The 15,621-nt window shown below is 35.8% G+C and overlaps 1 protein-coding gene across 4 annotated transcripts in view; it reads left to right on the forward strand.

The window, feature by feature from the left end:
* Positions 1-15,621, forward strand: part of LOC149784849 (translesion synthesis protein REV1-like) — an 83,275-nt gene that overhangs the window by 13,304 nt on the left and 54,350 nt on the right. For all 4 annotated transcript variants that reach the window (XR_016425321.1, XM_089978416.1, XM_089978414.1 and 1 more), the window contains exons 4-6: positions 6,440-6,608; positions 11,522-12,135; positions 13,804-14,084. Coding sequence is in view for 3 of the 4 variants with exons in the window: in XM_089978416.1 (XP_089834542.1) it covers positions 6,440-6,608; positions 11,522-12,135; positions 13,804-14,084 (1,064 nt within the window). In the remaining variant the exon portion in view is untranslated. The remainder of the gene's footprint in view (positions 1-6,439; positions 6,609-11,521; positions 12,136-13,803; positions 14,085-15,621) is intronic.

Genomic DNA, 15,621 nt, shown 5'->3' on the forward strand with positions numbered 1-15,621 from the left:
TCCAACTCATGAAATCACAAGCCAGAAAAGATAGGACTGTAATAATTGGCTCTTCAATATTGAAAAGCATAATGCCAAGGAGACTTCTTTAAACAGATGTACAGACTCTGAGAGGTGCAAAAATCGACAACATCACGGACAGAATAATGAATAGTGACCTAACCAAATACAACCAAATTATTATTTTAGTAGGTGGAAATGACACCACTCATGGTAGTTCACTAAGTATGATCAAAACAGATTTTGAAAGTTAACTATATGCTGCTAGGTATTGCAGCCCAGATACATGTAAAATAATGATATCAGGACTACCTCCTTATGTGGACACCTGGGTGAAAGAAATCAATGATCTGATAATTGATGTATGTGAAGACTTCAACCTACAGTGCATTCCACAATGCACATCTTTCTTTCTTCAGAACCAGGATGTCAACCTAAGCCTCTACCACAGAGACAAATTCATTAAATAGAAAAGGAACCTCTCAACTACTGAGAAAAATTAACATGTATGCCCCCATTTTAAGGTACTATAATGAAGAGTACTGTCTCTACTGTGGAGAAACTGGGCATGTAACACAGGTATGCCATCACGGCAAACAGATTGAGTGCTTTAGATGCCATAAATTTGGACACAAACATAGACTCTGTCAATCAATGTATTATACACACTAGGAAGCTGGCAAAGAGGAAAATGCCAGTGCTTCATTTACAACAAATCTAAATATACCCAGTGAGACTCTTGACTCTAACTATTCAATGGACACTGTTGTAAATGCAGAAGTTAACGGATTTTCAGGGTCCGTATGTGACTTTGAAGATGCTAATATATATGAACATTTAAATATGGAAATAGGATGTGAGAATGATAAAAGTAGTATGGAGACAATCTCATAGAGTACCCAATTGCATGATGACATACATATAACTGATATGAAACTAAATACAAAAGTTTTTAACATAGGTCACTTAAATGTACAAGGTATAGTGGGAAAGATAGACCAGATTAAGTTAATGTTGTCTGCCAAGGAAAATAATATACATGTTTTAGGACTCACTGAAACCAAATTAAATGCTAACCACAATGATGATCTATTTCACTGTCAAGTCAACAATAAAACATTATGCAGGGACAGAGACAGCAGGGGGAGGTCTTGTATACATTAGGGAAGAAGTAAATGCAGAAAGGCAACTTGACTTAGAGTCAAATGAAATAGAGAGTATCTGGGTGGAAACTTCTCTAAATAATGCAGAATCATTCCTAGTTGGTTTCATTTATAGGCCACCTTCCTCCAAAGCAATTTGGAATGATAACTTTTTGAAACAAATGGAAGATGTTCTTGGACAGGAGAAACATATATACTCAGTAATATAAAAAAGGACCTTCTCAATACTCAAATAAGGAACAACTGGATGGAATTTATTGAATCATTAGGCCTAGACCAGCTGGTAAATGAGCCTACAAGGGTAACAGAAATATCAGACACTCTTATTGATCACATTTATACCAACCTACCAGACAATATGGCTTGTGTTAATGTACCAAATGTTGGTCTTAGTGACCGCTATTCTACTTTTTTGACAAGAAAGGTTAAATGCAAGAGAAATAAGAAAAATACACACAAACTATTACTTACACACTTTTCAAATTTTTTAATGAAGAACAATTTCACAATGACCTTTATAAAGTTCCATGGAATAGGATCCATAATTTAGATGACATAGATGAAGCTCTGAGGGTGTGGACTGACTTATTCATGGATGTAGTCTCAAAACATGCACCACTGGAAAGTACATTAAGTAAAGAATGAAATCCATCCTAATTGGCTTACTACTAAAATCCTAGATGCTATGAAAACACGAGACCAGTTCAGGGCTATAAAGTATGGAGAAATAAAATAACAAGTATGATTAAAAAAGCTAAAAAAACTTATTATCAATCATTGCTTGAAAACAAAAGGAACAAAACAAACTCCATTTGGAAAGTCTTCAATGAACTCACCTGAGGAACACACAAAGAGCAGACAAATAAAATTCACTCACTTCTGGTAAATGACACCATGGACACTGATGACACTGACATTGCAAATGTTTTCATTGATTTTTTTCACCAACATTTCCACAAAGTTAAAAGAACCAGTGACAGAAAACAACTTTAATGAACTGAAAAGGTTCTGCAGCAGTAAAATCTCTAAGGAGGTATGTTTCTCTATCCCACCAGTATCAGAAAACTTTGTTAAAAAATGTCTCAGTGAACTTGATACCAAGAAAGCTACAGGACTTAATCAGATTGGTCCATAACTCATTAAATCTATGTCTGCTATTGTAGATAGCATAATATTCATAATCAATTCAAGTATTGCAACCTCATCTGTCCCCAAATATGGAAAACTGCAAAAGTAACTCCTATTCACAAATCTGGTTCTAAGGATGATGCTGATAACTACCGACCAATCTCAATACTACCGAACTTGTAAAAATTGATTGAAAAACGTGTCCATAACTCATTCATGTCATATTTAACCAAATGCTTGCTGTTAACACCCTAATCAGTCAGGCTTTAGACAGAAACATTTATGTGAGACTGCCTTGATCTCCCTAACTGATAAATGGCTTCAAGCACTTGACCAGGGTAGAATAATAGGATCTGTATTTGTAGATTTCAGGAAAGCATTTGACATGGTGGATCGTGAAATTCTTTTGAAGAAACTGAAAAGTTACAAATGTGATGAAAGCACAATTAGATGGTTTACTTCTTACTTAAGTGAGAGAACACAACATGTTTACATAAATAATGTTCTGTCTGAACCTGGAACAATTAGATACGGAGTACCACAAGGTTCAATTCTAGGTCCATTGCTATTTATTTTATTTATTAATAACCTAGGTATATTACTATATATTAATGACCTACCACTTTTACTAAGGAACTCAATATCATCTACAGATCTCTATGCAGATGACAAAACATTGTCAGACATCCAAAACACAAAGCATGAACTCGAAATTTCTTTACAGAATGCCCTAAACAAACTGCGCAACTTGTGCACATGCAATGGCATGGTGGTAAATAATGGTAAACTAAAATATTACTTATCTTAACATGGCAAAAAAGGACAAATCTTGACAGTGATGAACTATGTCTGACATGGAAGGATACAAATTTGCAAATCATCTATCATGATAGACCACTTGGTGTTTTGGTAGATAATAACCTATCATGGACTGAACATATCAAACATATCAGTGAAAAAGTCAATTCGTTTGTGGTTTCTCAGTACGATAAGACATTTTCTCCCTGAAATGCACATAAAACTATTTTATAACAGTTACATACAACCCTATTTAGGCTACTGTAATACAGTATGGGGTAATTCAAATGATGAAAACATAGGAAAGCTGGCAAATCTTCATAAAAGAGCATTTGGGCTAATATCAATCCAGAAAGAAAGCAAGGAAAATTTAGCTGGTAAGTTAAAAATATTACCAATTAAAGACCAAATCAGTTTGAGAAAAGCCAAATTAATGTACAGGATATCCAGTAATAGTGCTCCTGAATATTTACAATCACTATTCCATTATATGCTGCCTGGTAATATTCCCCTCCTGTGATCCATGTCTACCAAACAGTATAAAATTCTCAAACCAAATAAGGAATTATTTTAAATAAGTTTCCAATACTCAGGAACTTTTCTCTGGAATAGTATTCCAGTTGAGATTAGAAATACCCACTCTATTTCCTTCTTCCAAATCCAGTATATCCTGTGGCTTCAGAGATGCAGCTAAAATAAATACATTCCTTTGTATGAGGGCCTCAAGGTAGATTAGTTCTTAGCTAATTGTGTTACCCTATTTAAATAAAGTCATTATTAATGGAGCAAGTAAAACTATTGTCAAATACAAAAAGAAGACCGTAGTTAAAATCTACACCCAAATTATAGTTATGTTTTTCAGGAAATTTGGCTGTATCAGGTAAATTATATTTGTATGTTTACACTGACTGTCCACCATGATAGATAACATGAGATTCATTTTCCATGTAGGGTTTTCTATGTCATATTTGGATATTCTTCAATACTTTAATTCAAAGCCAGGGCCTTCCATTAGATCTAAAGTTGGAGGGTGAGTTGCCAAAGTGGGAAGTTGGGGGGCATCCCCTTAAAAGGGATAATATAGGTTTTTAAAGTAGCCAGGTTTAAAGCAAAAATAGTAAAGTTAATCACCTGACTCCTGGATGATAAGGAAAGCCCTGAATGCATGCCCTATTTACTATGATCTTCATTTTATTTCCAAATAAGGCAGCAATGTCCTTATTTGACACACAAAAAATGAGGCTGAAAATAGAAGTTGTTATCAGTTGAGCTAATATGGTGGACAGCCTGAAAGAAAGTATCGGATAAAGAAGGTACATAATGTTTTACACATATTTCTACAATGATGTGCAGTAATTTTGGTATTAAATAAGAGGACTATTTAATTCCTTTCATGCAGGGAACATGTGCAAAAGTTATGCTGCTAGGCTGAAAAAGTGCTGGGTGTGCAGTTGCTCAGTCGATATGCATAGGCTCATGTTAATACCCGGTCCACAAAATAGTGGTACTAATACTAGTACTAATAAAAATAATGCACCAATAATTTACTGTGACCCTAACCTTTACCTCAAATAAAACAACACATAATGATCATGTTATTGATTAATTTCTAGATCAAGTTATGAAATCACAAGCACCTGCCTCAGTGCCATTAATTAGGAATACCATCAGTACTTGCTTATAATTTGAGTCTAGTTGCTTAGACCCAGATCTGCTGTTGCATATAATGATCTGACAGATTTGGGTCTATGTAGTTTGTTGGAAGTAATCGGCAGCTGATCTGTTGGTGCTGAGTCTGTATTGTTTACATTTTTCGGGCTAGACTTACAAGCGAGTATAGATCGTAAATGACAGTGGGGTTTTATCTTGATTAATTAAAAGTTTATTTATGACAGACATTTGCTTGAAATATAAGCAGTGAGTTGTCTATTCATACTGTTCTCACATTTGAAAGTAAAACTGCCCCCTTCAAAATTGAAATACCCCTCTTTAAAAATGCAAGTGCAGGAGTCCCGGCGAAATCACTGCATATGATTACAACATATAAAGTTGCATTGATGCTAAAAGAACAGTCACTCAGTATTTATAAAAGCAAATGTGCTATATCAATAGATATAAAATATAAAGTTTATTTTTAATTTTTACTTAAATTAGGAAAATCTGTTGTGCCTAATTTTCAGACGAGTTCTAACCCAACAAGGTCTGGGAAGAAGTATTGAATTTGGTCTTTAGACGCTAGATAGGAAACCTTATTTAGAGTCCTTACAGAATCAGTAAAATTGTACAGAAACGATGTGAAGCTGATTCTGAAATGTCAGATTTGTTGATGGGAAAAAAGACATTGCAGTTCACTTTTTCAATGGCTGTGGAGGCATCGACAGTCTATTCAGTTTTTTTTATTATTTGTATATATATTCCGATCCTAATGATAAATTTTCTTCACATTCTGCATGAATTATTATGCAGCAAAGACAATTCATTTTTTTGCATCATCACTTGCTCCTTTGAACCAAGAGTCAAGGTCACATCTAGAGAAACTATGCAACACAGTTTTGGTGTTCATTTGCTTACTAAACTCCCTGATAGATTTTTTTCATACTTGGGATGAATCATTATGAAGCTAAGACAGTTCATTCTATGATGTGCTCACTCACTACATTGACCCTGGGGGTCAAGGTCATAAAGAAAATGTACATTATGGTTTTGGTTAAAGTTTGTATATTTCCTAAACCCTTTGGTGGATTTTCTTCATAGTTTGGTTGAATCAATATGAATGTAAGACCATTCATCAACAAGCTTGTTCACCATTTGACATGGGGCCAAGGTCACAATCATAAAAATTTGTGTTTAGGTTTTCACGTAGGGTTTTTCTTTTTACTAATATTTCCCTTACTTCTTGACTGATTTATTTATTCTTTGGAATGAATCATTGTGCAGCTAAATCAGTTCATTCTGCTACATGTTTGTTCATCCCATTGACTTTGGATTAAAGGACAAGGTCACATTTTATAGCAGTGTTTTGATCATGGGTTCAGAGTGCAGGTCCTGCACATGTTTTGAGTGATTTTATTATGCTTCAGAATAGTTGAATATTTGGTCAGATCTTAAAGCATTTTATTGCAATGGAAAATGGATTTGACTTGTCATCAAGTATGCACAATCAGGATTTGACTCTTGTCATCAAGTATGCACAATCAGGATTTGACTTTTGTCATCAAGTATGCACAGTCAAATTTGACTCTTGTCATCAAGTATGCACAGTCAAATTTGACTCTTGTCATCAAATATGCACAGTCAAATTTGACTCTTGTCAAGAATGCACAGTCAGATTCTAATTTTGTTAATTTTAGAACCCTCATCAGACGAGCTGAAGAGGTTGATCATCTTGCATGGTGGTCAGTATGAGCACTACTTGTTTAAGACCAGAGTTACACATGTAATTGCCACAAACCTACCTGACAGCAAAGTCAAAGAATTCCAAGAAAAGAAAGTTGTGAAACCAGAGTGGATTACAGACAGGTATGAGTGCATTTTATTGCAAACACAGACTTTGTCCAAACAGTTTATCTTATAGGTATTCATTTCAATTGGTTTTCAAGGAAACTTGTAGACTATGTGATTTATTCTTCTCAACAGATACTATAATGTAAAGTATATTGAAACTTAAGCTTCACTGGTGAAGATGGAGAGATTTGACCTTTGAATATATTTAGAAAATAAATCATTATGCTGTCACGAATTTAGTTTTATTGGCAACAAGTTGGCAGCACACTTTGACACATTATATCACAAAATGGCAACAAGTTGGCAGCACACTTTGACATATATCACAAAATGGCAACAAGTTGGCAGCACACTTTGACACATTATATCACAAAATGGCAACAAGTTGGCAGCACACTTTGACACATTATATCACAAAATGGCAACAAGTTGGCAACACACTTTTCACACATATCACAATAGTCAGATTATAATTGTCCACATTGTAAAGTGTTATGATGCTCTAATAGTGTCAGTTTCCAACACTTTTGGATTTTACTGCCAGAAATTCTGCCTTTCAGCTATTCAGAAGGGTCGTTGTATTTGCAGATGTATTAGAATGTGAAAGTCATGTAAATTGTAAATTTTCAATAATATTGAATTGGGACTTGCCTCAGAATAAGGTGATTGTGTGGGGATTTGATTTTTTTCTATAGATTTCAACTTTATTGTAATTGAAGAAGAAAAATGGAACAAGGGTCTGTGTTAATGGGTATTTTTTTGGAGATCTGGATCAATATTGTTTGGCATAATGCTAATGTCAAGCAGACACCTTAGACCTAGATCTTCCTGCTCATTTTGCATGGGCAGATATGCTGATCTATGATATTTGATATCAGGTAGACTGGTAAACTGCATTAATGATGTCTACACTTAGGCAGATAGACTGGGTCTATGATGTTCACAATTGGGCATGCATAATACACAATCAATCTGGTTACTTTTATATGACTTGATAAAATTAAAGTATAAGTTATGAGTGTCCTAAAAATCAAAATCTTTTGATTTATGCTACATGGCAGTAGTAATAACCATGCCAACAGAACAATATGCATAGGCTGTTTAGAATGCCTAAGAAAATGACAGGTTTCTGTTACTTTTTGGGTTGTGCAGTCAAAGTCGGTAATATAATTTACCATCAATGCATGACAGATACATGGGTGTACCTAACTCTTCACCAGATCCTTCGCCACAGAAACAAGATACTGTGGATTCACAGTCAGTAGTGTTTGAGACAGAAAGTACAGATATTTATATCATGCAGGATGATTTAGCTATAAGAAAAGCTGTTGGATCAAGAAAAAACTAATTGATGTAACTGAGTCATTCATTGAAAGGACAACAAGAGGTTTGAGAATTAAAATTCTGAATGTTAAAATAAACTGAACAAAAGAAAATCTAAAAAAATTAAAATGTAGGAATTCTTTTTTGATTAAAATGCCTGTGTCCATTCCATATTGTGCATATGTAAGTTAATACAAAGTACAAGAGGGTGACAGTAAATGATGCCGGTTCCTCACATTTCCATGTGCAACAGCTTTGGTCTATTTCTGGAATGTGAGATTATAATCAAGCATGACTGCAGAAATTTCTGATTCTTTTCAACTTCCAGTCAGTGCTGGCATAACTGTGCAAAGTGAATGGCACAAGAAAGAAAGTGAAGGATGAAGTCGAGTTTCTAGCTAAATAGAGGACTATCAAGTTAAAATGAAGTTAGATGTTGGGTTATGCAAAGTTTCATAAATTGTGTCTGTTATGTTACAAATGGTTACGCACAACACCAGGTATGTAGTGTAATATTTTCATAAATTGAGGGGAAAATGATTATTTCTTGTCAGAAATTGTTATTTTAATTTTAGGACATCAATATCTTACATGCTGAATCACCATTTGGAATGGAAATTTCTAAGACAATAACTGTGAAATGTGGAAATCTCTCTAAAAAAAGCAGCCATAAAGAACAATGTGTACATATGCTCCTTCAAATGGCACACCATGAAAGGGGGTTCTTGGTACAGAACATCATTCATGCACAGAAAAGGAACAGATTAAGCTCAGAAACACTCAACAGATTAATAGTTACACAATCAGATGGGGATCCTATTAGGATTTTGATTTCAATAGAAAGAAACCAGTTAAGACCAGATGGCTCCATGGTCCTAATGACACAGTCTGGCTTTATAGCCAAGAATAGGTTGCCATCAGTGGGCAGTCAGTTGTTATATACCCTCTTTTCTTCATAGATAGTCCAGAGTTGCTTTCAGACAAGACCATCTCCATCCTTTCTAGCATTACTTTAAGCACATGGAGAAAATTAGGTGAACATGAAAAAGTGTCTTTGACATACTAGGAATACATTATGACTGAAGTGGGTAATACATTTGGCATACTGGGAATACATCATGGCTGAAGTGGGTGATACATTTGGCATATTAGGAATACATCATGGCTGAAGTGGGTAATACATTAGGCATACTAGGAATACATCATGGCTGAAGTGGGAAATACATTAGGCATACTGGGAATACATCATGGCTGAAGTGGGTGATACATTTGGCATATTAGGAATACATCATGGCTGAAGTGGGTAATACATTAGGCATACTAGGAATACATCATGGCTGAAGTGGGAAATACATTAGGCATACTAGGAATACATCATGGCTGAAGTGGGAAATACATTTGGTATACTAGGAATACATCATGGCTGAAGTGGGAAATACATTTGGCATACTGGGAATACATCATGGCTGAAGTGGGTAATACATTTGGCATATTAGGAATACATCATGGCTGAAGTGGGAAATACATTTGGCATACTAGGAATACATCATGGCTGAAGTGGGAAATACATTAGGCATACTAGTAATACATCATGGCTGAAGTGGGTAATACATTTGGCATATTAGGAATACATCATGGCTGAAGTGGGAAATACATTTGGCATACTGGGAATACATCATGGCTGAAGTGAGTGGTACATTTGGCATATTAGGAATACATCATGGCTGAAGTGGGAAATACATTTGGCATTCTGGGAATACATCATGGCTGAAGTGGGTGATACATTTGGCATATTAGGAATACATCATGGCTGAAGTGGGTGATACATTAGGCATACTAGGAATACATCATGGCTGAAGTGGGAAATACATTTGGCATACTGGGAATACATCATGGCTGAAGTGAGTGGTACATTTGGCATATTAGGAATACATCATGGCTGAAGTGGGAAATACATTTGGCATACTGGGAATGCATCATGGCTGAAGTGGGTGATACATTAGGCATATTAGGAATACATCATGGCTAAAGTGGGTAATACATTAGGCATATTAGGAATACATCATGGCTGAAGTGGGTGATACATTAGGCATATTAGGAATACATCATGGCTGAAGTGGATGATACATTTGGCATACTAGGAATACATCATGGCTGAAGTGGGAAATACATTTGGCATACTAGGAATACATCATGGCTGAAGTGGGAAATACATTTGGCATACTAGGAATACATCATGGCTGAAGTGGGAAATACATTTTGCATACTGGGAATACATCATGGCTGAAGTGGGTGATACATTTGGCATACTGGGAATACATCATGGCTGAAGTGGGAAATACATTTGGCATACTAGGAATACGTCATGGCTGAAGTGGGAAATACATTTTGCATACTGGGAATACATCATGGCTGAAGTGGGAAATACATTTGGCATACTAGGAATACATCATGGCTGAAGTGGGTAATACATTAGGCATACTGGGAATACATCATGGCTGAAGTGGGAAATACATTTGGCATACTAGGAATACATCATGGCTGAAGTGGGAAATACATTTGGCATACTAGGAATACATCATGGCTGAAGTGGGTGATACATTAGGCATACTAGGAATACATCATGGCTGAAGTGGGTGATACACTAGGCATACTAGGAATACATCATGGCTGAAGTGGGTGATACAAATGGCATACTGGAAAGTCATTTTTTGAAGATCTTAGCTCATGGGATTAGAGCAATCTCTGCAAGCCTCCATTTTTAATTTTTTGATCTGGTATAATAGAAGCATGATCAACCTTCTTGAGTTTTCATCTCCAGGATCTAGCTTCACAGGTCCAAGATTTGAATTAGGTGGGTCTGGGGTCACAGACAGGTTGATGTCTTACAACCTACTCACAGGCAACTTTGCCACTCTCACTGGATTTGCCCTGAAAATCTTAATAATTTCTTCTTAACCCTGAACTGAGCTTAATTTCCTTATGTTAATGTAATCAGGTAAGAATTCTTGGAAAAGCATGACTTGCTAAAATATGTGCTATCCTTTAGCAGGCAAAAATACAATTATTATGAAAATGTAAATACCTATATTTACTGTATTTGTACTTTATTATACTCGCCTCATATTTGTTCATTTTTTAAATATGTATATATGTAATTTGGGTCTGTGGCCTACATTATTGAAATAAATTAGTAGCAGTAGTAGTAGTATTAAGTACAGACTTTTTTATATAGTTTAGGAGGCCAAATTATATGGTTTATCTGTGGACCACTTGTGAAAAGTGTTTTTTTTTAAATATATATGAAAGCTTTATTAGCTGATGTTTATATACAATTTTAAGCTTTCAGAGACTTTTATAGATTGTTAAAATAGGACAGCAGGCTTAGATAGACAATTCAAAGTGAGCTGCTACTATCAGAAGGATATTGCACACACACACACACACACACACACACACATACACACACACCATTTTATGCTAACAAATATAGTCTCTCAAGACAAGTGGTTTCTTATTATAGGTCCTCACCATAGCAAAGTTGTCCTTGCATGAAACAAGTGGTATTTCAAGTCATTTTCTTAATGTCATTTTTCCATTTTCAGTGTGAATGCAGGCAGACAACTCTCCTATATTCCATACAAGCTGTTCGCTGATCAGTCACAATTACAGCAAAGTTTAGGAGTGTTTTCCATTTCAGGAGATAATAGTAATGCATCTGCTTCCTTATTACCTGGCAGCAGTCTTTCTGGTAATAAATGTAATTCTCATGAAAATGATGACCTTCGAAAAGCTGACAGTAAATCTGTATCTCATGAAAATACCATTTCAGAAACAGCTTTTCCTTCCACTAGGAAGTTAACTGATAGTACTTCAACATTGGGTAGTTTATCACCCAGTAAATCAGCAAATCCATTAAATCATACTACGACAGGAAATTCCATGGGGAGGGCTGGGGATCCTCAGTTTCTGAATGAATTTTACTCTAACTCACGGCTCCACCACCTGTCAACATGGAAGTCAGAATTCAGAGAGTATGTGAACCAACTTCAGAAGAAGGGAGGAGATTTTATAGGAAGAATGCGGCTGCAACAGAAAGTTGAATCTAGTGGTGGTTCATCAGAAAAGCAGACTGGAAAATTAAAAAGATGTATCATGCATATTGACATGGACTGCTTCTTTGTGTCGGTGGGACTGAGGAGCAGACCTGATCTTAAAGGTTGGAATAATTTTGCATCTTGTTAAAATGTACTGAAGATTCTCAGGGCTTAAGATTTGCAGCATTTTTTCTTAACCTTAATATTGGTTTCATCTATTTTTGTGGGCATCATATATTTTAGTGAGATAAAGAGTGATATTTCTGTAGCTGCTCATGATGGTAAATGTGCAGTGATGTCTGTTTTCTCTCAGAGTTGAATCATCTTCTGCTGTGGCTTCAAATTCATCGTTCAGGCAATTTACACATTCAATAAAAATGATGCATTTGAATAAAGTGAATTTGATTTTTATGAGATACTGTGAAAAGTTGACACCCATAGTCATACCACTGTTATACATGTAAGTTAGGGCAGTCATCTCTCCTACAGCAGATCCTTGTAAATAAAAATAACTTTTTTGGAACCATTTAACATATTCAGATACAGTTTGATGAAGTGTCTTATAGGCCATGGTGTGCCTTTGTATGTTTTTTTCCTCATTAATTAGGCCTCCAAAAGCTTTTCCTCCTCGCTCTTCTTGAAGCTGCTATCATACAAAGTATGTTCCTTGATAGATTTAGCTTCAGCATGCTGGGTGGGCATGTTGCATGCCCTTTCAGTGGACCCAAACCATATACAGTCTAGATCAGATGATTCTGTGTTCCTGATGATGCAGCTGGGCTTAGTAGCAAAGAACAAGCTGATCTTAATGGGCAATTAAAGAGTGGTCCTCTCTATCAACCGCTGAAGGTGAGGGTTGATGCATGACCCAGTTTACATGCTTAAGAATTAAGAATTATATAAACTGCATTGGAAAATGCTGTATGGCCAGGCAATGCCTCTTTCTTCCAGCCAAGCCAGAGAAGGGATATAACCATCCAAGCCATGGCATAATGCCTTATAAGTGGGTTATATACCTGGGTATATTCCTAGATCTCAAAAGCTTAAGTACACCTCATGAAAATCTCAGCTCATGAGCTATCCAATGGAATGTGGCAATCTAAGACATGATAGATGCAGTTTGTTGACATGCACATTCAACCTTCTCAAGCTTCTCTTTGTGTAAACTAGCTTCACAGAGACAAGAATTGAATCTGGTAGATCCAGTGGCTGCAGCCCAAACCATCACCAGACCAGTTTGATTTCAACTCAGCCTTACCATGGGCATTGAACAGCATTTTTGCTGGATTCACCCAGTGGTTTTACTAGGTAAGTGTTAGTTGCGCTGGTCTGATATTAGGAGTGTGGTTTATGCTCATACATGGAAGAATCTTTATTCCCTTGAGGGTGACCATGGTAGAGGTAGGATGCTTGGAATTGCCTCCTCCTATTAAACAACATTAATGTATTCAAGGAATGTATTCAAAGGAGGAATCTGATTTGTTAGTAAATTATGTTTCTCCAAGAATACTTACCCAATCACATTACTGTTAAACCTACCCACAACTTTCAGCAAATGGGAGCATCCTCATCAAGCTTAAGCTAAAACTGGTAAACAACCATAGTCACTTATTGGTGGTGAGGGGAAGTAAGGGAAAAAGGAAGAGTCTCACCACAGTAAACTTCTTCCTAATGTTTTTTTGTTTGTTTCATCAAAGTTAGAAATTTACATAAGAGTACAAATAACAAGGCAGAAACAACAGATAGACTTTGATTTGTATGTTTCTAATTGTAAAACAAAAACATTGCAGGAAAACCTATAGCTGTCACGCACTCCAAGGGTAGAGGTGCACCAGCTAATACACCCGGTTCTGACTTGGATTTTGAGAAGAAACAGTGGGAACTCAAACGACAAAGGGGAGGAAGAAAGGGCCCACAAAAAACAGCTCATTTACTGGAACAGGATTTTCCTGATGTCTCAGAGAGTGAGAGTGAAGAAGAAGAACCTCCGGCAAAAATGGTTGTCTTAGATACCCAGGAAAAATTTCATTCTATGGCCGAAATAGCCTCCTGTAGTTATGAGGCACGTCAGGTAAGCATTGCTGCAGTTGATGTTTCAAGGGATCGGTACAAGATCCTCAGACTCTCCATTGTGTTGTAGTATTACTATACTTTTGTGTATTCCTTGTTTAATAATTGATTTGTTTGATAAAACAATTTCTGTTGACCACTATGTCTCTGCTGCAACATTACTAGGAGAGCACTAGTGAAATAAATGTTATGAAAATAAATTCAGTTGTAACTAAATATGATATAAATGTTCAAACCAATGACATTGACACAGACATCCTTGTGTCTCCCAGCTTTGGTAGGTGAGAAAAGCCTTTTCTCTGAGTAACAATAAACAATTATTTATCCCAGTTTTGTGAAACTTAACAGTTCATGATCGATTATCAGTTTCTTCTCATTGGTGATCGCTTACTATCTTATTAACATGAAATCTTGCAAAACCAATGATTTTAAAAGATCAAGGTGTCAAAAGGTCCAGTCCATACTGCACAACATTCATTTTGATTAAGGATACAACTTTGCAAAGAAACTGTATTAGTAGTAAATCATATGCAAAGAAGACTCAAATGCAAACAGCAGGCTGAATGTAAACATATTGTCAGTCATTAGTTGCAAGATTTACCATTTGTTGCTGTAGATATATTGCCTCCAGATCAGTTACTTCTTGCATCAATAAAAAGCCTAAATTCAGAACATGGGAAATGGAATGGTCCATAGTAGTCCATGGTGTTTTTCTTCCAGGATCTATTAAAGATATGGAAATTATTATTACATGAGTAAAAAGCCTAAAATCAGAACATGGAGAATGGACTGGTCAATGGTGTTTCCCCCAGGTTCTATAAAAGATAGGCTAATTACATTTATTTTTAAAAATGGGCACTTTAAACATGTATCAATTGATCACAAGGGTTTCCTATTTCATTGGGAATTCTCATTGCTGTTAATAATATTATGATCACCATATTATTATTATTATTATTATTGTTATTGTTGTTTTTGTAAAATTTGGAAGTTAATGGCATTTATTGTACCCTCAGGAGAGATTATGTTAGTATTGCTAGACATGGCTGTAAAGATTGCCCACCATATATACTTGCTTATAAGTCTTGTTCAACTGCAAACTGCACAGACCCAGATCTGCCATTGCATAATGCACCATCAGATCTGGATCTGTGCAGTATGTTAGGAGTAATCAGTAGAACAAACAGTATATACCCTGGTCTGCAGGCACATTATGCTATGGCAGATCAGGATCTTTGTGGTTTGACTCAACTTATAAGCAAGTATATTAGATATTTAGTTTTGAGTTTTAAAAAGGAATGTCATTCAGTTCTTAACTGTTAACTATCAATATCTGCTGGACACCATTTGCTTAAAGATAAAAAAGATAAAGTTTTTCTGTAGGCTCAGCTTCAATGTCCCACATTATTTGTAACTCAAATGAAAATAATAAGCATGTAATTTCAAATAAACAAAATTTACCATACCCAGCCATTGGCTGCAAAGACAATTTATGTTGGCACAGATAATTCCTTTCATCATCTCTTCTTTATGTGTTA

The sequence above is a fragment of the Sinohyriopsis cumingii genome, chromosome 13 (genome assembly GCF_028554795.1).
Source record: "Sinohyriopsis cumingii isolate HCF-2022 chromosome 13, ASM2855479v2, whole genome shotgun sequence".
Taxonomy (NCBI): Eukaryota; Metazoa; Mollusca; class Bivalvia; order Unionida; family Unionidae; genus Sinohyriopsis; species Sinohyriopsis cumingii.